This window comes from Mesoplodon densirostris, chromosome 4 (assembly GCF_025265405.1).
Source record: "Mesoplodon densirostris isolate mMesDen1 chromosome 4, mMesDen1 primary haplotype, whole genome shotgun sequence".
NCBI classification, from domain to species: Eukaryota; Metazoa; Chordata; class Mammalia; order Artiodactyla; family Ziphiidae; genus Mesoplodon; species Mesoplodon densirostris.
The window spans coordinates 11,947,127-11,971,028 of NC_082664.1; the positions used below are offsets into that span (position 1 = coordinate 11,947,127).

The following is a 23,902-nucleotide window of genomic DNA, read 5'->3' on the forward strand; positions in this document are numbered from 1 at the left end:
GGACCCTTTTGGCATCGGTGTTGAGCACAGATGCATGGCTGTGCTCAGAAACCGTCTGACTTCCTTTGGGACCTGGGCTGGATTCAGAGAGCTGATTCCAGTGCTTTGCGGCAGGACCAAGACTCAACCTTCTAACTCCTGGGCCAGCACACCTTCCCCTGAGCCACGGTGCCATGCTCTACGGCTGTCCTAGTGGTGGGACCAACACACAGATTTCTTTTGAGTCCCAGATGCCACAGTATCTCTCATTATTTTTACCATCACCACACTTCTCCCTCCAAGAAGAGACTGGGCCCAGAAGGTGCTGGGGCGCAGGGTGTCCTGACCTGCCTTGGGCTGAGATACTTACTTGGGTTTATTTGTGCTTCTCCCCCGCCCCAAGGGGTCCACATGCTGTGGTGGGTGATGAAATCCCATCCTGGTGGTAGGAGGCGGGCTGTAGGGACCAGCTGCTCTGTCTGCCTGGGATCCTCGGTTCAGGAGCCCTGCGGGGTGCACCAGCAGATGGGAGACTCAGACGGGTCCCTGCTGCTTAGGCCTTCTTTTGTCACCAAGAAGCTCCAACCTCCCTGAGCTTGTCTCTCCAGACATGCTGGGTCAAGGTTATGGGGCAGGGTGAGGGGATAGACAGGAATCCCCAATACAAGGAGTCCTCTGATGGCTCCCACTGCACTCAGAATCAGATCCAGATGCCTTGTCCTGCCAGCCAGGTCCCGAGGAGGACATGAGCCCCAGAGCCTCCCCGGTGCCATCCTTCGACTTGCTCAGCAGATGTGGCCGAACAAGGAAGCCCTGGTGGTTTGTGGGGGGACGGTGAGCACAGGGGGCGCAACTGGAGTGCGAGGTTCCTCAGCCACATGCCTGGCTCGCCTTCCCCTGGTGGTGGCAGAGGATGCGGGGTGGGAAATGGGGCTGCTGCTTCTCACGGTCAGGGACGCCCTCTGTGGCCCAGAAAGGCTTTTCTTTGGCTTCTTGACGAGGTTTGGAGAAATCTGCAGTCTACAGAGATGTCTCATGGTAGAACCCTGTGTGTGTGTGTGTGTGTGTGTGTGTGTGAGCATGTGTGTGTGATATATGTGTGCATGTATGTGTGTATGTGTGTGTAGTGTGTATATGTATGAGTGGGGGGGCATGTATGAGTGTATATGTGTGCATGTATGTGTGGGTTTGTGTAGTGTGTGTGTGTATGGGTGTGTGTGTGTGATGTGTGTATAGTGTGGTATGTGTGTGTATGAGCATGTATGTGTGTGGTGTGCATGTATGTGTATGTGTGTAGTGTGTGTATGTATGGGTGTGTGTGGGCATGTATGAGTGTATATGTGTGCACGTATGTGGGGGTTTGTGTATTGTGTGTGCATATGGGTGTGTGCGTGTCAGCATGTGTGTGTGATATACATGTGCATGTATGTGTACGTGTGTGTAGTATGTGTATGTACGGGTGTGGGGGCACGTATGAGTGTATATGTGTGCATGTATGTGTGGGTTTGTGTATTGTGTGTATATGGGTGTGTGTACGTGATGTGGGTAGTGTGGTGTGTGTGTGTGTGTGAGCATGTGTGTGTGTGATATACGTGTGCATGTATGTGTGTGTGGTATGTGTATGTATGGGTGTGGGGGCATGTATGAGTATATATGTATGTGTGTGCATGTGTGTGTGTGTGTGTGATGTACGTGTAGTGTGGTATGTGTGTGTGCGTGTGTGCATAGGGGTGTGTGTGTGTGTCGGGAGTGGGCTGTGGGGAGGATGAATGCCTTTGGAAGAGGGGGTCTGAGACCTTTAACCTCACTTTGCTGAGAATGACCCTCCGTGGGGTGCGTGAGACAAGAAACCAGCCGGCAGCCTCCCTCTCAAGCCCTCAGAGCTGCTCTTCGCTTCCAGTTACCCCACAGAGCAGGGGCTGCGGGTGGGGCCTGTGGCAGCCTTGCCAGCGTTGACTGAGAGGGCTCCGCCAGTGCCCTGCAGACAGTGAGGCATCGGTGCCGCCCTCCAAGCAGAGAACAGGGGGCCCCCTGTGTGCCAGGCCGGGGTGGGGTGGGCGTGGGCTCTCAAGGTGGGAGACCTCACCCTCCGACAGCTGGGAGTCGGGCACAGGGCCAAGGAAGCGCTCACTTCCCTTTCTCTTGGTTTTAGGAACCAGGCCATGTAGGCAGCCGTTTGCGCCCATCTCTTCCCACACAGACCGGGTGGAAAGGCTTTTCTTTGGTTTAGCGGGACCTCCCCGGCTGGCTCACGGAGGGGCCCGGCTGGGTCCGCACAAGCCTCCCTAGCACTTCAGGAGCCCCGCAGGGTGCACACTAGGTGGGAAGTCTGTGCAGACTGGAGACCACTGGCTGCTCCCCACTGACCCCTTTCCAACCGCAGTACTGAGAGCTAACACGCACTTATGGAGCACTTACTGTATGCCAGATGCTCATCTAGGGGCTTGACGTGCATTAACGTATTTAATCCTCCCAACGGGCCTATGAAATGGACACCGTTATTGTGCCCATTTTATAGACCAGGAAACTGAGGCCTAGAGAGGTTAAGTGGCTTGCCCAAGGTCACAGAGCTAGAAAGTGGTGGAGCTGGGTTTACTGAGCCTGATTCTTCCTCCCAGCACTTCTGTAGCGTCACCCTGAAGAGCCGTGCTTAGAGAGAGGACAGAGATGGGGTTCAAGGCAGAGCCTTGTCCTGCCATAGGTAAAACTCCAGCTTCCACCGGGCTCCAGTGAACCCCGGAAGGGCTTCAGGACTGGGCTGGGGCAGCAACCCAGGGAGCAGGGTGGATGGGGGCTCAGCTCCAGTGGGGGAGGGGAGCAGACCAAGTTCACTTCTCAGAAAAGCCCTTGGGGCAGCCACTTCTGCCCTCAACGCACCCGGGCTCTTGGACTGCTCCTGAGGCAGTGCTGCGCCAGCCAAATGTTGCCGCCTTTGCTGGGTGGAGCCCCTGCCGAGACCCCCTTTCCTGTCTGGGAAGCTGGCTGAGTCACTGAGAAGGCCCTGGAGCTCTCTCCTGGCCCTGCCCCCAGTGTCCCTCCAGCCACGCCCTCTGAGCCACCGTTCCCCCCAAGGCCCCGGGAATGCAAAGGGGTCTCCCAGCCAGCAGCCTGCGTTAGAAATCTCTCCTCTCCTCCTGACAGAAGGAATCCTGCTCATTTCCTACCTACTCCCTAAAAAACGGCAGGAACTGTGTGCCCTCCAGGCTTTGTCCATTTCCCTGTGAGTTCCAGACCCCCTTCATCTCTTCATTACCCACCCCCTTTTTTTTTCTTTTTTTTTTTTTGTCTGTGCCATGAAGCATATGGGATCTTAATTCCCTGTCCAGGGATCAAACCTGTGCCCCCTGCAGTGGAAGCGCAGAGTCTTAACCACTGGACCACCAGGGAAGTCCCTCATTATCCACCCTTGAAGGCCCTTAAGCCTCATCTCCCCCGCCCTGGACACATTGCAGCTGATTTTTCAGACCTAGCCCAAGAGTGAATATTTATTAGGGAGAAAAACAGAAAAATCTTTGGGCCCAGAGATTTTTGCCTCTATTTTCTGGAACCCTGATTCTGATGAAATCCTTCTATGTTAATGATAAATTTAGGAATCTCACTTAAGTCCATTGGTGGCCTCATGTTAGGGGCAACCAAGGATCTCACTGTAAGAATATGCATCCCCACACCCAATTTTCCAGGCTGGGTAAAACTCCCTGAGTCAGAAATCAAGCCCACCCAGCAAGGTCAGCGCTGCTTGAGGCCCCTGGAAGGGGGTGGGTGGGACAGGAGGAAAAGTAAAGGAGACAGGGGAAGAAAGGCGCAGGGGGAGAGGTCAACTCAGAGACCGTCATTTCCAGGAGCCCATCACAAACAAGGCAACTTGTCTGAGCCCTTTCTGAATTCCAGAAAGTGTCTGTGAGCATCTACGTAAGTCGGGTGTTCAGACCCTAGAACATAGCATGTGCTGGGTTAAAGCAAAATGATGAGACAGGCTTCTGGGAGGACTCGAGAACTTTGGGGAATCTCCAAGAGGAGGATGGAGGAGGGCCTTCCTAAGGTGATTGGACCACAGAGCCCTTTTGCAGGGGTGGGCAGGGGGGATGCCTGCTTTTTCATCAGTAGCAGCAGGATGCTGATTTAGCAGAAAGATGTCTGGACCAGGACATGGTAGTAGTGGGTGGTGCTCCAGGTCCCACCACAAACTAGCTGGGAGGTCCTTGGGCAAGTCACAGCTCTCCCTAAGCCTCAGCTTCCCCATGAAATGAATCGCATAACTTCAGGCCTGTCTTCTTCAGGGGACCGTTGTGAGAGGGGACAAGAAAATGTGTGGCTGATAACCATGTTGCCTCTGAACAGGCCTGGTAGTCTCACCCCATGAAACTACTGATAAGCTGCTCACAGACCCTCCCTCCCCTAAACTAATCACCAAGGCCCTTATCCCATAGGCCTCCAACTGTCTCCACCTACCAGGCCTTCTCCTGATGGGTTTGGGGAGGCTCTGAGGACATTTGAGAAGGCAGATGCAATCAGTCCCTAGGCTTTCAACCATGACCGCAAGCGTTCGACTTAGACAGCACACACTGAAAGCCAGTTCAGGCGCAGCCCCAGCGTTACTGGGGATACAGGAGGTGTCTGAGCTGCTGCCTGCTGGGCCTCAGATCCACCCAAGAGACAACGGGATTGTGACGTGCGGTCGGGCTACACAGCATGTATGGCATGGGCCTGTTGGGAGGCTGTGGCCACTCAGGCCTGGGGCTGGGGGCCGAAGCCCTCCTGAACCATGCAAGAGAGGAGGTGGGATGTGAGCCAGGCCAGAAAGCAGTGCTGTGAATTCAGAGTCTCAGCGAGCGGGCACGAGCCTTCTCAAAGCCTCCCTCTCAGCCTTCCCGATGCCCTGCGCTTGTAAGAGGAATGGCTCCTGGGGTTAAAGGGCCTCTGGAGTGAGTTTCAAATGGCTCGATGTGAACTGTTTGAGAACCACTGGGGTGCACTAGTTTAGTCTGGACATTCACCATCACCACCACCACCGTTAACCATCTCTACCGGCATCATTATTACCACTGCCTTCAACTGCACCACCATTACTATTACCACTGTCATGGCCATCAGCACCAGCACCATGACCATCACCATCTTCACCACCATCAACTCCACCAGGACCTCCACCATCATCCCCACCACCACTACCTCCACCACCGTTACTATTACCACTGTCATCGCCATCACCACCAGCACCATGACCAACGCTCTCATCACCACCATCAACTCCACCAGGACCTCCACCATCATCCCCACCACCACTACCTCCACCATCGTTACTATTACCACTGTCATCGCCATCACCACCAGCACCATGACCAACGCTCTCATCACCACCATCAACTCCACCAGGACCTCCACCATCATCCCCACCACCACTACCTCCACCACCGTTACTATTACCACTGTCATCGCCATCACCACCAGCACCATGACCAACGCTCTCATCACCACCATCAACTCCACCAGGACCTCCACCGTCATCCCCACCACCACTACCTCCACCACCATTAATATTACCACTGTCATTGCCATCACCACCAGCACCATGACCAACTCTCTCATCACCACCATCAACTCCACCAGGACCTCCACCATCATCCCCACCACCACTACCTCCACCACCATTAATATTACCACTGTCATCACCATCACCACCAGCACCATGACCATCACCATTTTCACCACCATCAACTCCACCAGGACCTCCACCATCATCCCGACCACCACTACCTCCACCACCGTTACTATTACCACTGTCATCGCCATCACCACCATCCACTTCATCACATTTTCCACCTGCCTTTGATCACACAGAGATAAGATTATAAAGTCCAACCACTAGCACCTCTCCTCTTTTAAGCGTCTGCACCCCAAATATTCATCGTCATGTCTGTTGGCTCATAATCAAAGAGACCAACCAAAGCCTGACCAGATATCATACTAGGCTGAGCACACGTTCTGGTTTGTCCAGAACAGTTCCAAATCATGCCTGTTGTCCCTGCTTCATTATTCACGGCTCCCCTCTTTCACTGTCAGCTACGTTTCCATGACATTATATTGTCACCCTAGTTTAAGACCACATCCCGCTTCTGATTGAGTCCCAGGAAGACTAGCACCCCAAGGATGCTGACCTGGAACAGAGCCTGGCGGGAAAACTAGGAGGGTGAGATACCCCCCGCCAGGCATCGATAACTAATGGATGCCCCTGCCTCCCCCTCCCTTGCCTTCCCGCTGCTGCACCGGCCCCCAGGAAACCCCTGAGAAAAGAGGAGAACGGCACCGGTGTTGCTGAGTATCCCATGACCGCCTCGCACAGCAACAAAGGGGTGGACGTGAACAGCGCCGTGGTGTGAGTCTGCAGGCCCTGGGCCGCTGGCCAGAGGGGCACCTCGGCGGCACTAGTGGACACAGGAAAGCAGGTGGACACGAGCTGACACTGGGCTTGTCGGGACTTCATTGCCTTGCAGGCCTCGAGCCTCCCGAAGGAGAAACCATACTCTGCCCAGCCTCGCCCCTGGTCAGTCCATGGGCAGGGGCAGCGGACGCCATGCTGAGCCAGGCTCACCTGCGTGCAGCACCCGGGGCAGCGCCACCACCCGCGGCCCCGTCTCTTCCTTGTCTTGCGTTTGATCCGTTGACTGTCTCCGGGCTGCTGTCTAAAGCACACGCTCTGAGCAGGCAGGGAGTCTGTCTGCTGGGGCGGGGAGGCATCCCCCTTTAGCCAAAAGGAAACCTCTCCTCCTCCCCAGGAAGCCCGCCTGCTTCTTCCTTGACCAAGCTGTTCCCAACAGAAGCCATGGGCTCATCCGTGAGACGTCCCCGTTCAAAGGTGCTTCCCACACATCTGTCCGCTGCCCCGTCTGCAGCTGTCTCAGTCTTCAGGGCCTGCCTTCTCCCTCCCGTCCCCACCGACGCCTGGGGCCCCTGTCTGCTGACCCCCTGCCACGGAGGGCCGTGAGCGCAGCCTGCTGAGTCCCCTCCGGACCCAGCAGAGGGGCCCATTCACACCCCGGGGTGGAGTCTGGCCGTCCAGGGAAAAACGACTCACTGAACCTCAGGCCCGGGGCCCGGGAAGAACAAGGGGCCACTACGCCTGTCCTCAGATTCATTCCCCCACCTGACCCTCAGAGGAACCAACGCTTCCACGTGAGCCAGGCCCTGCCTTGCCCCCGGCAGAGGCCACCACCTGTGCCAAACCCACCGCCGGCCCTCTGGGCTGGGCCCACCCTGCCTGGCGCTGGGGCCCCTGATGCTCCCCTGAGGCCTGGTACCCAGACCCTTCCCTGAGAGTCCCCAGGCCTCCCGTCACCCAGAAGGAGGCAGTGTTCTTCCTGTGGCTTGCTTTGAATGTCTCTTATGTTCTAAAAGTGCTGAACCCTCCGGAGTGGTTGGTAGATGAAGGGAAGAAAAGGAGATGTGAGGAGAGGGACCCTCCAGGCCTGGTGACCCCCATCTACTGGCCCGGTGACCCCCATCTGCCAGCCTCTTTGGCAGGCGGCCACCTGCCCCGTGGGCACATTGCTAGGCCCTTGGGGACAGCAGCCTTGTGTTTCTGCACAGCCCGTGCGCTGGGAGAACACGCCCCGCGGTTCCCTCACTGCCCACACACCTGCTGAGAAGGGACCCGACCCAGCCAGCGGCTCCCCTGGCTGGCTATGTAGGGACTTAGCCTGGGGACCCTGACCGCCTCCTAAGCTATCAATGTCGTTCTCTGGGGGGTGTTTGGGCCACAGGTGAGACTTTCCCATCCAGGGGAGACTGATAGACTGAAAACCAGTCCCCATTTGGGCTGAACCTTGAAACATCCATTGTCCAGGAGCCCTGGTGCCCACGGAGTTGTCTGTGGGCTGAGCGCAGGGGAAAAGGTGAGTGCACTGTAACCCTGACCCGGGTCCTGCTCCCAGGTCAGCGGGTACAGGCTGAGGACAGGTCCAGGGCAGACTCTCCCAGAAAGGATTTTTCCTGCTTTTCCATTTTCCCCGTGCGTTGAGGCCTGAGTGTGGGTGTTGATTGGATTTTGCCCTCCCTGTTCACCTTAGCACAGGGCCACCTGTGGCCTTCATCCCTGGTGAGCACTTGACGGTACTCATGGTTCATGCCCTCCAGTTCCCAAGGATGCAGATCTGGGTGACAAGCAGGCCAGAGGCTGTGGGTCCTCAGCGGGGCACACCCCACCCCAGCGCACTTCCCCCACTGCCTGCAGGCTCCTGCTGAGTACCCCCTGATCCCTGAACAGAGACCCAGGCAGGACTCCAGCCCTAAGCACACGCCATCCTGGGTTCAGAAGTGATAGGAGAACACTTTCAGCCAGAGGGAAGGATCCGGGCTAAGGGATCGTGGAGTGCTGGACAGCCAGTCTCGGGGGGACCCCGAGGGGGGCAGGTCACAGCCTGGCTTTCGCACAAACCTACTGGTCCACCTTCCCCAACCTGAGCTTAAACTTAGGAGGCCCGGATTTTGCAATTAACCTAATCCTCCAGCCCCGGCGAGGCTCCCCACGAGTAACCCCAGTGGACCATCCATCCATCACTCTGGGGCCAGTATCCCCTTCCCTGGAGACACACAGCCAGGGCTCCATGAAAAGCTAACGTTTGTGCATACATTCCCCCAAATTGGGTTTGTCAAATCTCCTCTCACCCGTTAGTGAAAACTAAGAGAAGGGCCCAGTTTTTAAAAGAGAATTAACTTGAGAACAAACCCAGAACCGGCCATTTGGAAGACAGCTCTCACGGGTGCAGGGGGAGGGCCCCACTGGATTTTCAGCTTAAGCAACAGAAGCAACCCTAAAACTACCCCAGCCTGGTGTTTGAGCTTAGAACTTTAATTTAAGGATTGTATCTGCAGGCCCTAAACACGGACCAATCCTCAGACTAGTCTGAACTTTCGAGAACGAAATGCACATTCCTTCTCTGCATTTTCTCAAATAGATATTTTTCAACCGTCTCCTAGTTGAGCCCAACTTTAGAGTGGCATATAGATCTCCCAGAGTTTTCAGGTGTTCCTTAGAAGCTTCTAAAGCAAGTTTTGGAAGAAAGACCAATAGCTGTAAAAATATAGACATATATATTATATATAGTTATATATATATTTAAAGAGATATCTATATCTATATCTATATATAATTACTGTACTCTCTGAATCTGTACAAAGTATGATGTAAACAGCCCAGGTAGCGTGAGATATCTAATGCATGAATGTAAATACCCCGAGACCTGCCTTCCTAACCGTGTGCCGAGAGTACCTGGGAAGATGGCTCTTATTCCCAAGAGTTCTGTCTCAATGGACAAATACACGCATCGGTGCCGTCTTGCCCACCAACAAGCCACTGATGTCGACTCTGCTGAGATGTTGCACAGGAAGCAGGACCGGCAGCGCTGGGTGGGCTCCATGCTACTTACGAGGAAGAAAGCACCATGCCTTTTTATTTTCAATAAAAATATACTTACAAAGATGGCTGTCAGTGGTCATTTGTGGCGGACTGGGGAAGGAGAGAGCGGACTGAGTGTGGTGGTGTGGTCCTTCCTTGAGGCCCTGCTATAGACCCAGGTACCTTGAATACCTGGCTGGCCATGGTACTTTGCTTGCCTGCTTTCTATGTGGTTTTATCGTAATGCCCCGAGGTTGGCATTTGTAGGGATTCCAAGGTATCAAGCTTTTCCCTCATCCCCAACCCGGCCATCTTGATCCTTGACTCAATTGAGAGGAGGGTGGCCAATCATCCTAGTTCACCTGGGACTGGGGGGTTTTCCTAAAATATGGAACATTCAGAGCTGAAACCGGAAAAGTGCCTGGCGGACTGGATGAGCCAGTCACTCTAATTTGACAAGTGCTCCTGGGAATCATGGGGGGCAAGAATCAGCGGGCCACGCTGGAGGGGAGATGGGTTACTTCTGTGGCCAGTGAAGGGCCTCCAACTATATCTACCCCCAGGTCTAGAGCTCGGCCCCCAGGGTCAGTCTGCAGCTGCTCAGATCACTGTGGTGTGGCCTACCCTGTGCCCCCAAGCAGAGGGACCCCAGCCCCAGCAGGAGCAGCCCTCTTTCCCTGTGCTTTTGGAGGGAAGAGGCTCCCGTCTGATGGGCCAGGCGGGATGGAGAAAGAAAACAGTTGCCCCTGCAGCATCATCGTTTTTATCCGAGGAGTGAGGAAACAGTTTGGAGACGGAGTGACAGTCAAGAAAAGACAGACACAGACACAGGAGAAGGGTGGGACTGGGGTTTGCACCCAGACTTGGGTGTCTTCAGCATGCAGCCACTGGACACGACTGAGGGGGCCCCCAACCCAGACTATCTCCCCACAGTTGGGCTGCTGCTGGACCCCATCACCTCTACCTGGGTTCCCCACGGCTTCAGAGTCAGCTCCATGGAGGCAATTGGGAGGCCCCTGTGTGCCCGGAGTTGGGGGCCTGGAATTTCTCCAAGCTGACAGCCCAGAGGGATGTTGGCTCAGTGCAGCGGCTCTGGAGGAAAGGGCCTGTGTCTCAGGCATCTGGGGTCAGGGCAGCGGAGGGGAGCGGTGGAAGTCCCTGCTGAGAGCCAGGAGGCTGTCATCTCGGTGGCACACCCCCCGACCTCCACCTGGGATTCCACGAGCTGTCATTTGCCGAAACTTGACACGTGTCCTGGCAGACAGTAGGCGCACGGTGGGTGGTGGCCACCATTGCTGCCACTATCACTGCTGTCATTAATAAAGGCTACCACCCAGGCCACAGGGAGAGGTCCTCCGCCCACTGGCCACCTACCCGGGTCCCCTCCTGGGGGCTGGTGAAGATTTGGTGGGGCACCTCCGACCTCGTACTTGCTCCCGAGCACCCCAGCCTGGCCAGACTCACAGCAGCAAACCCCGAGGCCAGCAGGGCGTGAGGCGGGGAGCACCAGGCCTGGGTGTGAGGCTCTGCTGACCCCTGCAGGTGCCCCGCGGGCAGGAAGCAGCACCAGCCTAGGAGAGGACAGGTGCTGGGGGGCCGTCAGCCCAGAGCGGCAGAGTCCCCCGGCCACTTCCTGTCTCCACCCCGCCTTTCTGGGGCTTTTGGCCAGGCTTCCAGCTCCGGACGGAGACCAACACGGCAAACAACAGCGGGTGCTCCGGCCGCCTGCCAGCCCCGTGCCCACCCGTGAGCTTCACCCCTCGTGCTCGGGGTCCTGCTGCCGCCACCCAGGTGTGGGATACGGTGGGATCCACAGGTGACCGCGGTGGCCGCACGGAGCTGTGCTGGAATGACTGCTCCTGGCCAGTGGGGGGCGGCTCTTCCTCCTTGCTTCCCTCAGACTCCGCGCTGAGACTCACCGTGTGTGACATCTCGGGAGACGGTCCTGTGAGGTGGCGGGAGCAGTGGCACGTGATTCCCGGTGACGGCCTCGCTGCGGCCTCTTCTTCGGCCATGCCCACCCACCCCACCTGCCTAGTGACCGGCCCCACTGGACCTCCACTTCCTTCCTCCACCCTCCCCTGCAACCCACCCCCGCCCAGGAGGGAGCCAGTAAGCTCCCTCCTCCCTCTTCCCAAAGTAGCTGTCAGGAAAGCGCCTGAAAACTTCCTTGACATAGTAGTTTTAATGCCCTGTCTCCTGTTTCCATCCCTGGCACAAACAGTGCCACCAGCCCAGACTCCGGGCGCCGCTGTGACTGCCCTTATCCAGCACATCCGACCCCTCGGGCCACGCCCCCTCCCCATCCTCTGCTGGGGAGCGGCTCTCCCGAATGTACATCCTCAGGCTCCTGACTTCAGCTGTCAGTCATTGGCTCATTCATTCCGTCATTCCCCAAATACTTACAGCGCATCTGATACGTGGCAGGCAGCACACTGGACACTGGGGTTCAGCTTCCCCGATGCTTGAGGTCCCAGCTCGTCCCCGCCCTCAAATCCGGCGGGTCCCGCCCCGGGCCTCCAATCGGCTGTCCAGCCCCACCTCCGCTGTCCCCACCCCCAGCGCTGGTCCCACTCCCCACTCTCCCCAAACACTGCCTCATTCCATCCAGCCTCGGTCTGCCCACAGGACCTTCCTCAAACCTACCCCGCTGACGTCTAGGGACCACGCCCTGGCCACGGTCTCTGGCCTGGCCGCCCTTCCCCGGGCCATCCCACACCGCTGCCCCCAGCGCCACTCCAAGTACACACCTCCCCGTCTGCAGGTGTCAGGCTCCCCTCCCCCACCCCTTGGCTTGGCTGCGTGGCCACATCGGATGTGCTGTGCAGATCCCCTGAGAAGCTGCCTCTGCCCTGACCACGTGGACCAAAAGCCCACAGGTGCACGGAGCCCAGTGACTTCTGCCTTCTCTGGACGGCACAGGCAGCCCTGCGTGCACAGCTGTCACGTCTGCCCTCTCCCGTGGACACTTCCAGAAGCTTTCTCCTCTCTTGTGTGAACCTGTCAAGCCCTGGAGAGCCTGCGTCCACTCCTAGCCTAGGTGTTGACCATGCCGTGTCCTGGGGATCCAGAGAAACAGGATAGGGCCCCACCCCCAGGAGCAGTTGGGTGGTGGCGATGCAAACAGACAGTGACACCAGTGTGGAGATGCAGGGACACCCAGGGTCGACTTCCCAGCACTTCACATACGTCGTCTCTTTTGAGGCTTCCTGCAAGCCTAGGAGGATGTAGATCATCCCTATTTCACGGAAGAGTAAACTGAGGCTCAGAGAGGTTCAGAGGGGTTCAGTGGCTCACCAAGGGTCAAAAAAGCAGTAAATGGCAGAGCTGAAATTCAGACCCAGTTCTGTGTGGCTATAAGTTCTAGGCCCTTCCAACCCAGACAGGCCCTCAGATTTCAAATGGTCCATTCCAGATAGATTTACACCTGATGATCTTCCCAGCTCATGAAAAGCAAACAGGACACTCAGCCTCCCCAGCCCCTGGAAGCTGGAGTCAGGGATTCATGGATCTAACATCCATCAATTTTTGTGATTTCTTTTTTTTTTTTCATCAAAGTATAGTTGGCTCACAACATTGTGTTAATTTCTGCTGTACAGCAAAGTGATTCAGTTCTACATATATATACATCCTTTTTTAAAAATATTCTTTTCCATTAGGGTTTATCATAGGATATTGAACATAGTTCTCTGTGCTATACAGTAGGACCTTGTTTTTTATCCATTCTAGATATAAAAGCCTCCATCTGCTAACCCCAAACTCCCACTCCATCCCTCCCCCAACACTCTCCCCCTTGGCAACCACGAGTCTGTTCTCTATGTCCGTGATTCTGTTTCTGTTTCACAGATAGGTTCATTTGTGGCATGTTTTAGATTCCACATATAAGTGATATCATATGGTATTTGTCTTTCTCTTTCGGACTTACTTCATTTAGTACTAACATGAATCAATTACTATGTGATTCTGGCGAGTCCTCTCCCCTCTCAGAGCCTCAGTTTTCTCACCTGTAAAATAAGAGTAATAATCCCTGGCCAGCTACTTCTCCAGGATGTGCACATGGAAGGGACTGGAAGGGTCCCAGCATCACCGGATTGAGGTCACAGCAGTTGGGTCCTCATTCCAAGCCTGCAGGAGCCTGAAGCTCTCCAGTCCTCTCTACCCATCCCTTGGGGGCTTACATCTGGCTCCAGACTTCAGACCCTTCAGGGTTGCCCCTGGTCCCCAACAAGCCGGCCATCACATGACACCCAGTCCCTGCTTCCTGGGTCTCCACAGAAGATTCTCCAAGTCCTGTGAGACATTCATGTATGGGACGACTTTAGTGGGGCTCTGTGCAGGTGGGTGAGGGGAAAATGCCCTCTCAGTCTGTACTGGCACCTGGGCCCTGAGGATGTCCCCAGCCCCAAGGAAGGAACCAGAGATGGGCCTGAGACCCAGGCGGCCCCTCCTTTCTCAGTCTTCGAGAAGGCCCCGCCCCAGCCATGTGAGCCACAGACTCGGGGGGCCCCTCCACCAAAGGTGGGGAGCCCATGCCAGGCCCCCCAGGGGTAGTAGGGGCTCCCTGAAACCAGAGGGGCCTGCAGGGCTGCCCATTGGCTGATGCAAACAGCCTGCTTCCCGCCAGGCCCAGCTGCCGTTGGGTGTGGGTGCCTGAGGCACCTTTGGCCTCGCATTTGATGGCTCTCTGTGGTTGGCCGTGTGGCCTCAAGAGGGTCTTCCTGGGATGGCTTCTCAGGGACAGGAAGCAGAATCCTGCCCCCACAAGGTTGCACTGGGCTCTCATCCTTCCTGGCCCCTGGTGGGCATCGTCACCACTACCTTGGCTGCAAGGTCGGTCATTCAGAGTCATTCCCGCAACAGAAGCCCTTGACCTTTGACCTCAGCCCTGTGCTCCTGCCCTCATGCCACATCTCTGTTTCTTCCACTAAGTTTCCTCAGGGGGATGGGGGTCCTTTCCTGTCGGCTAACCACAGCCAGAGCCATCTGGGGCCAATAGAGAAGCTCTAACAGTGAAGCCCAGAAGGGACAGGGTTCAGGCTTAACTCTCTTCTCGCAGGAGCTTCCTGAGGGAAAGCATCTTCCTTTTTTTTTTTTTTTTTTTTTACAAAGACAGACACAAGCCAACCTTTCCCAAAGGAAATGAGTGTCTACTGACTCCCAGCTAAGAGGGGCCTTCAGGAATTCCTCCCAGAGCAAAGAGGTAACATGCTGTCTCCACCGTTAGAACTAGAAGAAATCAGGAGCTTCTGTTTGTTGTTCCTCATGTCCCCACCCTACACCCCGTAATTAAAAAAACAAAATGTCTTCCTTTCCAGACTTGCTGATACATGGGGATGATGCAAATTATGAAAAGGGAGTCAGGCAAGGCCCCCCTCCAAAGAAAGAGGCGCTCTGATGGTGGGCGGGATGTCTGAGTAGGGGGCACTGCACCCCTGATGTGAGTGCAGCCCAAGGAAGTCCAATCCCTGCCCAGGAAGACAGAGGGGTCCAGAGGATCGTGACGACACAGCTAAGCACACAGACGATCGCCAGTGAGGCCGCTCTGAACCTGTCCTCAGAGAGTCGGGCTGAGGAGGGTCTGGTGGAAGGAGCCCTTGTTCTGTGGAATTCCAGGGGGGCTGGCTTCATGCCACTGACTTTTGCCTGGAGGTTTGGCCTCAACCTTTCAAATGGGACGTAGTCTCAGCGGTAAGTCTGTTCTCTGTGAGAACTTAATTTTCGATTTCATTCTTAGTCAAACTTAAAAAAAAAGGGTAATAAACATGTCTGGATCATAGGAATACATACTGAGATTTCAGGCCCACATTTGTGTTCACCGCCCGGTGACGACAAACAGCACCATTTTAGTCGTCGTGGGTGATGAGAAAAGAAGGCGGCTGGGCGCCACGGCTGGCTGGCCTCCCCGCTGCCTGGCCTCTCCATGCAATCCCCCTCCTCTGTCTGCCACAACCTCCCAGAGAGCTCATCCAGTCCTGGGCTTCACACCCCATCAAACATGCATGACTCCCACGTTTGTACCTCCGGTCCCCACTTCCCAATCATCCCCAGACCTGAGTGCATCCAAGTGCACACTTGCTGTACACGGGCATCTCATCAGAGCCCAGAAGGACTCCTGGCTCTCTCCTTACGACCTCTCGTCACCCCATCGTCCCCACCTCCACACCTGGCCTCTTCACCACCACTGTTCCTCAGCCCAAACCCTGACAGTCAGCCTTTACTCCTCTTTGCCTCTTAAAAGGGACATGTTCTCAGGGGTGATCTGGCAAGTCCTACCCACTCGGTCTCTAAAACACTTAAATCCATCTGCGTAACTCGGCCCCGACCACCCCCATCCAAGCCACCATCACTTCCTGCCTGGACTACGGTGACAACCCCCGCCTGGGCACTCTGCTTCCACCCCTGCCGCCCCCAGGATCGTTCCCACAAAAGCCAGGGGGATCCTTACAAAACCCAAGTCAGACCATACGTGAGTTAAAAACCTGCCCATGACTTTTTTCATACTTCAACGCCACGCTCCGTGCACTGGCTCACGAAGCCCGTCCCGACCTGGCCCTGCTTCTCCTGCACACCCGCTCCCCGCCACCTCTTCCCTTCCGTCACCCTGGCCTTCCTGAGCTCCTCCCGTGTGCCAGCACCTTCTCATTTTGGTCCTTTCAGCCACGCTTTCCCTGGTTATCCCCGTGGCTTTCTTCAACCGGCCCCAGTCCTTCTGTAATCTCACCTTAGCAGTTTATTTTCAATAGAGCACTTCTCGCCAGCTAAGGACGCTCGTTGAGAAGTGTATGCATTTCCTGTCTTTCTCCTCCCACGTGCATATAAGATGCGTGAGGACAGGGGCCTACTCTGCTTTGGGGTCTTCGTCATTGCCAAGTCTCTAGACCCCCAGTGTGACTGACACCAGAAATGTATGTAGGATTAATTGATTAATTCATTGCGGGTTACAAATTTAATACCGTACACACAGCGTCCAGAAGAGGACACGGCACTTTATTTCCCAAAACCGTTCAGAGTCCCCACCTCACTGGGTGTAGGGGGTTGCGGCGGTAGAAAAACCCGAATTTGCACATTGATGGTGTTGGGGCCTCTTCTGGTTTAACCAGTTTCTTTTGGATGACTCTGTCTCTTGGGACAGATGCTCAAACTGTGAGCCATCTCCTCGGTCCGGCTCCCCTCCAGGAGGCTCCCAGGTGTGCCCCTGAGGGGGTATCCGTGGTCTCGGGCACAGGCAGAGGCAGGTGCAGACCACGTGGTACCTTCGGGGTCCTGGCAGGTCTCATGGCCGGCCTGGGCTGCTTCCGGGACAGGTGACTGCAGAACTGTGCCTGGGCCCTTCCAGTCTCCGAGGGTGACGGCGCCTCCAGCTGCAAATGTCCACGTTGTGGCAGGCTCTTTCTCCTGACCATAGGCCCTGCCCATCTTCCTGCCCTCTCAGCTCCAGCCACGGGGACTCTGGAACCTGCATGCTCCCGCAAGCCGGGAGAGAGCTGCCGGAGCTGGGTGCCGGATTCTATTTGCAGCCCCGAGGCTGCCCAGGGCTGCCGGCTCTTCTGCTGGAGGCTTGTGCACCACCACGTGGTGGGGCTCCCTGGGACATTCCCATCAGGGCATTTCTACAATGTTCTCACCCCCAGCAGGGAAGCTGCCGACATGCCCACCTGGCCTCTCCGCCCCGCCCTACATTTGTCTCCCTTTTTCTTTGGCCAACAGTCCACTAGGGTCCAGAAGAGGCGGGCTCTCCATTCCCTCATCCTGTGTGACCAGAACTTTCCCTGCGTCTGAACCCCCTCCCACCCACGCCATCCATGGAGCTAGGCTGGGGAACGCGATTTCCTGGAGAAGAACAAAAGACATATCCATTTATTATTTTCAAAATATCATCCCCATTACAAACACAGGGATGTGTTCGCACCACGTGAAGTCCCAGTGTTGAGAGAACACACCATATGCAGGAGGATTTCCCAGTTGCTCATTCAAACAGAGAAACGCGGGGGAGCCTTGAATCACCACATGCAGCCCAGCAGCGTAGGAATGCCGCATTCCAAAGGATGGGAGCCAAGGTCCCATTGCAAGCTGTGATTTCATCTCAGCAAAACACCAGCTGTCACATGGCATTACAGTTGGAAGAAGACATGGCTGCGTGAATGCCGGCTGCTTAGCCCAGAGCCTGGAATTCCCAGGAGTAGCGAGGGTTCCTTACAGTCCCACTCTTATTCCTGTTTACGACTCCCTCTCTGTGCTAAGTACCTGACTGACATCATTTCATTTACTCTTCACAAAAAACGTCAACAGAGAGGAATTAGCATCTCCATTTTGCAGCTGATGAAACTGAGCCTTAGCGAGATGAAGTACTTGCCGGTGGTCATAGAGCGGGTCGGCGGGAACGTCCGCAACTGACCTGGCTGCAGAGCCTGTCTGTGTTCCCCTCCAGCTGCCCCCCCAGCCCTGAGCCCAGCATTGGGCTCTCTAGCTGAAGGCTCTGGGCACACCGTGCACCACCATCCCCCAGCACCCCACCTGGGCAGCGTGATTGTCCTCACCTGGAGTGTTTCTGTCCTTCACGCCTGATTACTTGCTTGTTCCTTTCTTTTCCAAGTGGCCACTTGAAGGAGCGGAAATCAGGGCGTCTGCCAGGCAGCCCCGGGAGGCTCCCCTCTCTACCGGCCTGCGGGCGGGGGCCTGTCTGGACTGCATGATTAAAAAGCCAGTTCTTTGTTGGACCAGATCCGTGCCTTCCGCCAATGTCCCGTGCACCCTGCAGGGAAGAGCTGCTGCCAGGGCTCACCTTGGAGGGATCAGCCCTGACTAGAAATGAGGTCGAACTGATGGGTCAGGCTGTGGAAGGGACCCATGGCCATGCAGATGGTGGGGTGGGGGGCAGTGATGCCAGGGAGAGGTGGGCCACTGTGGGGCCGAGAGCACGGCCCCAAGTCCTGCTTGGCCACTGACTCGCTGGGTGACACTGGGTCAATCCCACCCCCTCTTAGGCCCGTAAAATGAGACGGTCGGTCTAAACTGGGTGGCAAACTCACAAGCCTGCAGGGTGGAGCAGGTGAATGAGTGAAGCACCAACTCGGAGGCAACAGGATTTCTGCCGAGAGGCTGTGGGGTCTTCCTGCTTGGGAGGCAGAGGTCAGTAGTGGGAAACGGTACAAAACTGGAGACTGCATGATCTAGCGGAAGTATTCAAACTGAAAGGGGAAATGGAAAATTCAAGCTCATCAAACAAAATATGCTGTCGGCCAAGTTTCACCAGCAGGCTGCCGGCTGCTGACTTCTGGTCTATGTGAGTCTAGGTTACCTTGCGGTCAGGTGAGTAGCAAAGGACTCTACCTATCATTGACCTGCCAGAATTGTGCAGTAGAAAGAGCCAAGGCTTTGGAGGCAGACATATCTGGATTCAAAGTTTGCTCTGCGTCTTACTGAGTGACTCCTGCAGATATATTGTCTCTCCGTGCCTCAGTTTCCTCATCTGTAATATGGGGTTAATAACAGAAGTACCTGCCTCACATCACTGTTGAGAAGGCTGAATGAGATTACTGTATCTAAAGTGCCTGACATGCAGTAAGCCCACGCAGAGGGTAGCTATGATTATTTGAATGAGGGGCAAGTCTCAACAGGGCTAAGTGAACTCAGACCCCTAATCTTATAGAGTTCATCATCCCAATCTGATGAATTCAGAAAATTTTATTCTTTGCCACAAAACTATTATATTCAGTGGGAAACTAAATGTGATTTAATTTGTGAGCTGTAATTTTTTGGCAAATAAATGAATTCCCAAAGTAAAGGAGAAAATGCCTTTGTCAGATGAAGTGACAGTGGCTCGATGGAAATTTATTATAGATGATTAATAAACAGAGAAACCAACAAGACTGAGCTTCCTCCAAAAGAGCCCTCAGATTGCTTTATCCCATGCTCTTGGCACATTTTAGCCAAAAGAGGCCAGAATCCAAAAAAGGGAGAGAGAAATGAACAGTTACTGAGTGAAGCTCTGATGAAGTCAGATGGCCTCCTGGTCCTAATGCTACTACTGCCAGCTTGACCTTGGATGAGTCATTTAACTTCTGGGCCTCAGTTGCCTCACCTGCAAAGTGGGAATACTAACGGGGAAGAGAGGGCTAAGAGGAGTAAAGATAATGTTTGTGAAGTGCTTAACACCTAGTAGATACTCAGTAAACGGTGGCTCTTGTGGTTTCTCTTGAACCCCCTTCAGAAGAGGCTCACTGCTGTCAGTGGAAGGAAATGGCCAGCCTCTTACTGATAACACTTCCTCTCCCAGAGGGTTTGACTCTCATAAAAACATAGTTTGGTTCTATTCCATTGAGTTCCAACCACTCCCTTCATCCTTCTTAAGACCATTACTGTTAAAACACCCGATTTGCCCAAAATACATAGTTGCAAATTAATTCTATTAAAGAGGTATATTAAATGATCTGCATTGTCCGATTAATGCCAGAAGCCCTTGAGTCCCAGCTCACGAAAGAGTCTTGGTGGATAACCCATCTCCTCTGATCCAATCCAACCTTATTTGTCCTGTTGTAGCTTAGAAATGGAGACGAAGTTGCTGCAGTCACTTGGCCTCAGGTGAGACTCTTAGGGAAGAAAGTTGCTGAAAATATCCCATTGTCAGGCAGAATGACACGCTTGTAAAGAACGGCACACAATGGAGACTGGACACCCTTGGTTAATGAGCGCATTTCAGCTCCCATGGGTCCTGTAGGTCTTGCTTCTGAGGGACTGGCTGAAGGAAAAACCAAACGAGCCTGCAGCTGTGAGCTGTCCCCTCGTTTGGTCTTCATAAGGTGGCACAGGTTTCCTTGGAGGTCCATAGAGTCTGGTACAGTCTCCCAAGCACCACCTCAGTCCTCCACTCGTTTGCACTTTCCATCCCCCCAGGGAGATGGGTAGACAGCTCCATTTTACAGATAAGGCAAAACAGAGGTCCAGAGAGATTTAATAACGTGTCCAAGGTCACCCAACTAGTAAGAGGCATGCTCACTGCAAACAATCATGGAATCTATGTATTTGCAGATTTTGGCCCATTCCACCCTTGGGAATCTCAGAATGTTCTGTTCACATCCTGGAACCAGTGGGATTCCGTGAGGGAAGGAAAACTGAATTTATTCCTGGCTCTTCTCCAAGCCAATAATCAGAACTGGCCCAATCTGGATTGGAGTCTCTCTGCTGCTGTGAGAGCTGTCACCCGGGGCTGGAGTGTGGGGTAGCAGGAGTCTATACGGACCGTGGTCGAGAGCACAGTCCCTGGGGTCAGACAACCTGGGGTCATGTTCCGGCTCTGCCTCTTACTAGCCGTAGACCTTGGGCAGGGAGCTTTACTTCTCTAGGCTTTAACATGAGAATAAAAACAGTAACCGATAACTTTTATTGAGTGCTTACCATGTGCCCGGCATTGCTTTAAGCTCTCTCCTTGCATTCTCTATTTCGTCATCTCAACAACCCAATGAGGTAGAATGTGTCACTGTCCACATTTTACAGATGAGGAAACACTAGTAATGCAACTTCAAAACCCCTGAGGCTTTGGGGAAAATACACCCATGCAAGGGTTCAACTCAGTGCTCCCCGGTGGCCTTCACCTAGGCCAGGGGTCAGGAGACTTTTTCTGTAAAGGGCCAGATGGGAAATGTTTTAGGCTTTCAGGACTATTCAGTCTCCTTCATGACCCTTCAACTCTGCCGTTGTAGCACAAACACAGCCAGAGACAATGTGTAAATGGCTGGTGTGGTTGTGTTCTAGTATATTTTTTTAATAAAAGCAGGCAGTGGGCTGCAGTTGTCTGACTCCTGACCTAGGCGAATGGCTTCTCCTCCTCCTTGTAAGGGCCGATCCTGCTAAACTTCCATCTGTCCCTGCTTTTCCTGGCTTCTTTCTTCTAAGTGCCTGAGCCCCACTTGCTGGAGAGGCTACCACAATGACATAACAAAAGAAGATGAGGGTACTGGGTAATGAAGTGGGCAGTGGGGAGTGAGTGTAAGCCAGAGAAGCCTGCTGGTCTCTATCAGCCAGTGAAGTGGCAGGGTCCCAGCAGGGGCAGTATTTTGGTCAAGCTGGTAGGAAAACTGGTCCCACAGTTCTGAGGGGCAAGGAGGGAGACCTGCCTGGATGGGACCAAGGACCCAGGTTGTGACTGGGGTAAAGGAAACAGGTCCAGAGAGCAGGAAGCATTAGAGGCGACCCAGTCAAGAGGGCTGAGCTAAAGTGTCATCTCCAGCCCTTGGGGGGATGCAAATACAAAGGGAAATTGAGGCAGAAGTTCATTCAAGGAACTGGGCAAAGAAGATGGAGAAGAAGCTGTGGATGACTCTGGACCTTGCCTACTGGTAGAATAGGGCCACCAAGATCCTGGCCACCTGTGGCAGGGTGGGCTCAGGAGCACTAAAGAGCTGGGCCTACAGCTGAGCCCAGATGGGGAAGTCCGTTAAACCTCCAGGGCGAGCAGCCAGGGCCTCCTGCCCCAGCCTGTGTCTGTAACCCCCTCTAGGAATCCCTGCATAAAAAAGAGAAAGTCACAATTTAGCCCTTGCTGAGCCCACTGGGTAGCTCAAGAAAGACCTGCTGCTTAATCAAATCCGTTCCATTCAATAGACACTAATTAAACATGTACTATAAGCCAAACCCTGGGGATACAGAGACAGGACATATCCTCAAAGCTGTCACAGTTTACAAGCGAGATAAGTACATGCGCAACTTTTTATAATACAAGACAAAATGTGCACAGAAGCATAACCAAGCACGACTGGGACAGAGGAGAATTCTGAATAGGGGAAGGCCTTTCCAAAGAGTTCGTTAGCAAAATATGAAGAATAATCATTTCTATACGCTTACTATAAGGACCTATTGGTTCCCCACAAGTTTTCATAAGAATGGAGATCTGCCACCCTGTCTTTCTAGAACTCATGTGAAATACTTAACGTTTGAGGACTTGTTTTCCCCTGAGAAGCATTAAGATATGAGACTTCCCAGAAGAAGAGAGAAGCTTAAAACCAACATTAAAAAAAAAAAAGTCTCATCCTCTCAAAGTCCCTCCTAGAGAATGGACTTCAAATAAATTGTGTATTTCTCTCACCAAATGACCTTAAAGAAAGTCTTTTCCTCTTAAAATTGTACTTAGTCTTAATGGAAGCTAGAAGTTTTAAAAGTTTAGAAGAAATGGTTGTCAGTAACTAAACTCTAGCTCTATAAACTGATTTTAAAAAACCCCAGGCTCACAAAGATAATAAAAAATGCATTTAATAGCATGTCAATATACAGCTTAAATGTATATTAGGTCTTCTTTTAGTCAGTGCATTACAGGGATAGAGAAGAGAAATATCATTTGTGAATGCACAGTCAAATGTTAAATATAAGTGCTGATAAATCTTGGTGCTCTTACACTATTAAAATTCCGTTTTATGAAACACAGCTCCAGGTGCAGTGTTCTGTGCCAGCGTGGGGAATCGTCTGGTCCAGTATGCAATCTACAGTTTTAAATTGAATTGTATACAAGTACTAACAAAAGAATAAAATTTATTATTCACAAAACTAAAATGGTTGTCATAAAGCTTACAAGAAAGTACAGCCTAGGACTAATGAGTTGAAAAACTAGTTTTAAAAATAATAAAACTTACTGGACAGTCCTGGAAAATGATATTATAAAACAAAGAAAACGGTTGGCACAGTTTAACCACCTAATTTCTAAGTGCACTTTGTAATGGTCCTTGCAAGCTGCCACTTTTCCCAGGATAATGACAAAAAGCTTCAGTCAAGTGTCACTGGCTTATGGTGACGGGTTTTTTTTATTGCATTGCCAAGAGTGGATTTTAAGAAAAAACACTACAAAGGTTTCAAAAACCCTATTTATTCTCTATCATCAAAAATAGCAACAGGGGGACTTATACAACTTTTCTGTGAGTACCCACCAGTCTATTTTTTTTTTCTTAAAAAAAATAGAAGTTAGTTAAAGAAAAATGATTTGGTTTTTAAAAAATAATGTAAGGAAACACTTAATCGGATAGCCCAAGGAGTCATCAGAAATGTGTAGCAAGAAAGCTTCATTTTGGCCCTCTCCGGCCTTTGCACGTCTTTTACTAAACTAGAAAGAGAATGTACAGTACCAATAGGTTCCCCAACCTGCTTGGATCGAATTGTTTTGTTTTGAAACCCATTATTGCTAAACCAGAGTGTTGACACTGAGAGCCGAGGAGTCCGCTCAGAGGGGATAAAACTGAGAGGCTGCTTCTGAGGACTGGATCTCCACCTGGGCCATTTTGAACTGGGTGCACTGCAGCCACTTGCGCAGGGCCGCCAGGCTGGCACTGCTCTGGGTGGAGCCCGGCAGCGTCCTGAGGCTGTGGTGGTTCACGTTGTTCTGAATGGCCTGGAGGCGAAGCTGGAGTCCCGCAGATAAGTGCTGTAAGAAAGGGCAAGACGGTAGGTTAGTTTCCTTCCTGCTCGGGTTCCCGGTCAACCCAGGGAGTGCCGGCCTGGACTTCTTCCGCAGGCGGAACTGACACGTGGCGCGGGAGCTGTCTGGCCTGA

The 23,902-nt window shown here is 53.4% G+C and overlaps 2 protein-coding genes across 4 annotated transcripts in view; one reads left to right on the forward strand and one right to left on the reverse strand.

Annotated features, from left to right (window-relative positions):
* PRIMA1 (proline rich membrane anchor 1) overlaps nucleotides 1-6,356 on the forward strand; it is a 59,351-nt gene extending 52,995 nt beyond the window's left edge. Inside the window, exon 4 of the mRNA XM_060097922.1 lies at nucleotides 6,254-6,356. Coding sequence (XP_059953905.1) covers nucleotides 6,254-6,356 — 103 coding nt within the window. The remainder of the gene's footprint in view (nucleotides 1-6,253) is intronic.
* Nucleotides 6,357-23,573: 17,217 nt separating this feature from the next.
* The window catches only part of UNC79 (unc-79 homolog, NALCN channel complex subunit), a 219,133-nt gene continuing 218,804 nt past the window's right edge, over nucleotides 23,574-23,902 (reverse strand). For all 3 annotated transcript variants that reach the window (XM_060097925.1, XM_060097923.1, XM_060097926.1), the window contains one exon: nucleotides 23,574-23,774. In XM_060097925.1, coding sequence (XP_059953908.1) covers nucleotides 23,574-23,774 — 201 coding nt within the window. The remainder of the gene's footprint in view (nucleotides 23,775-23,902) is intronic.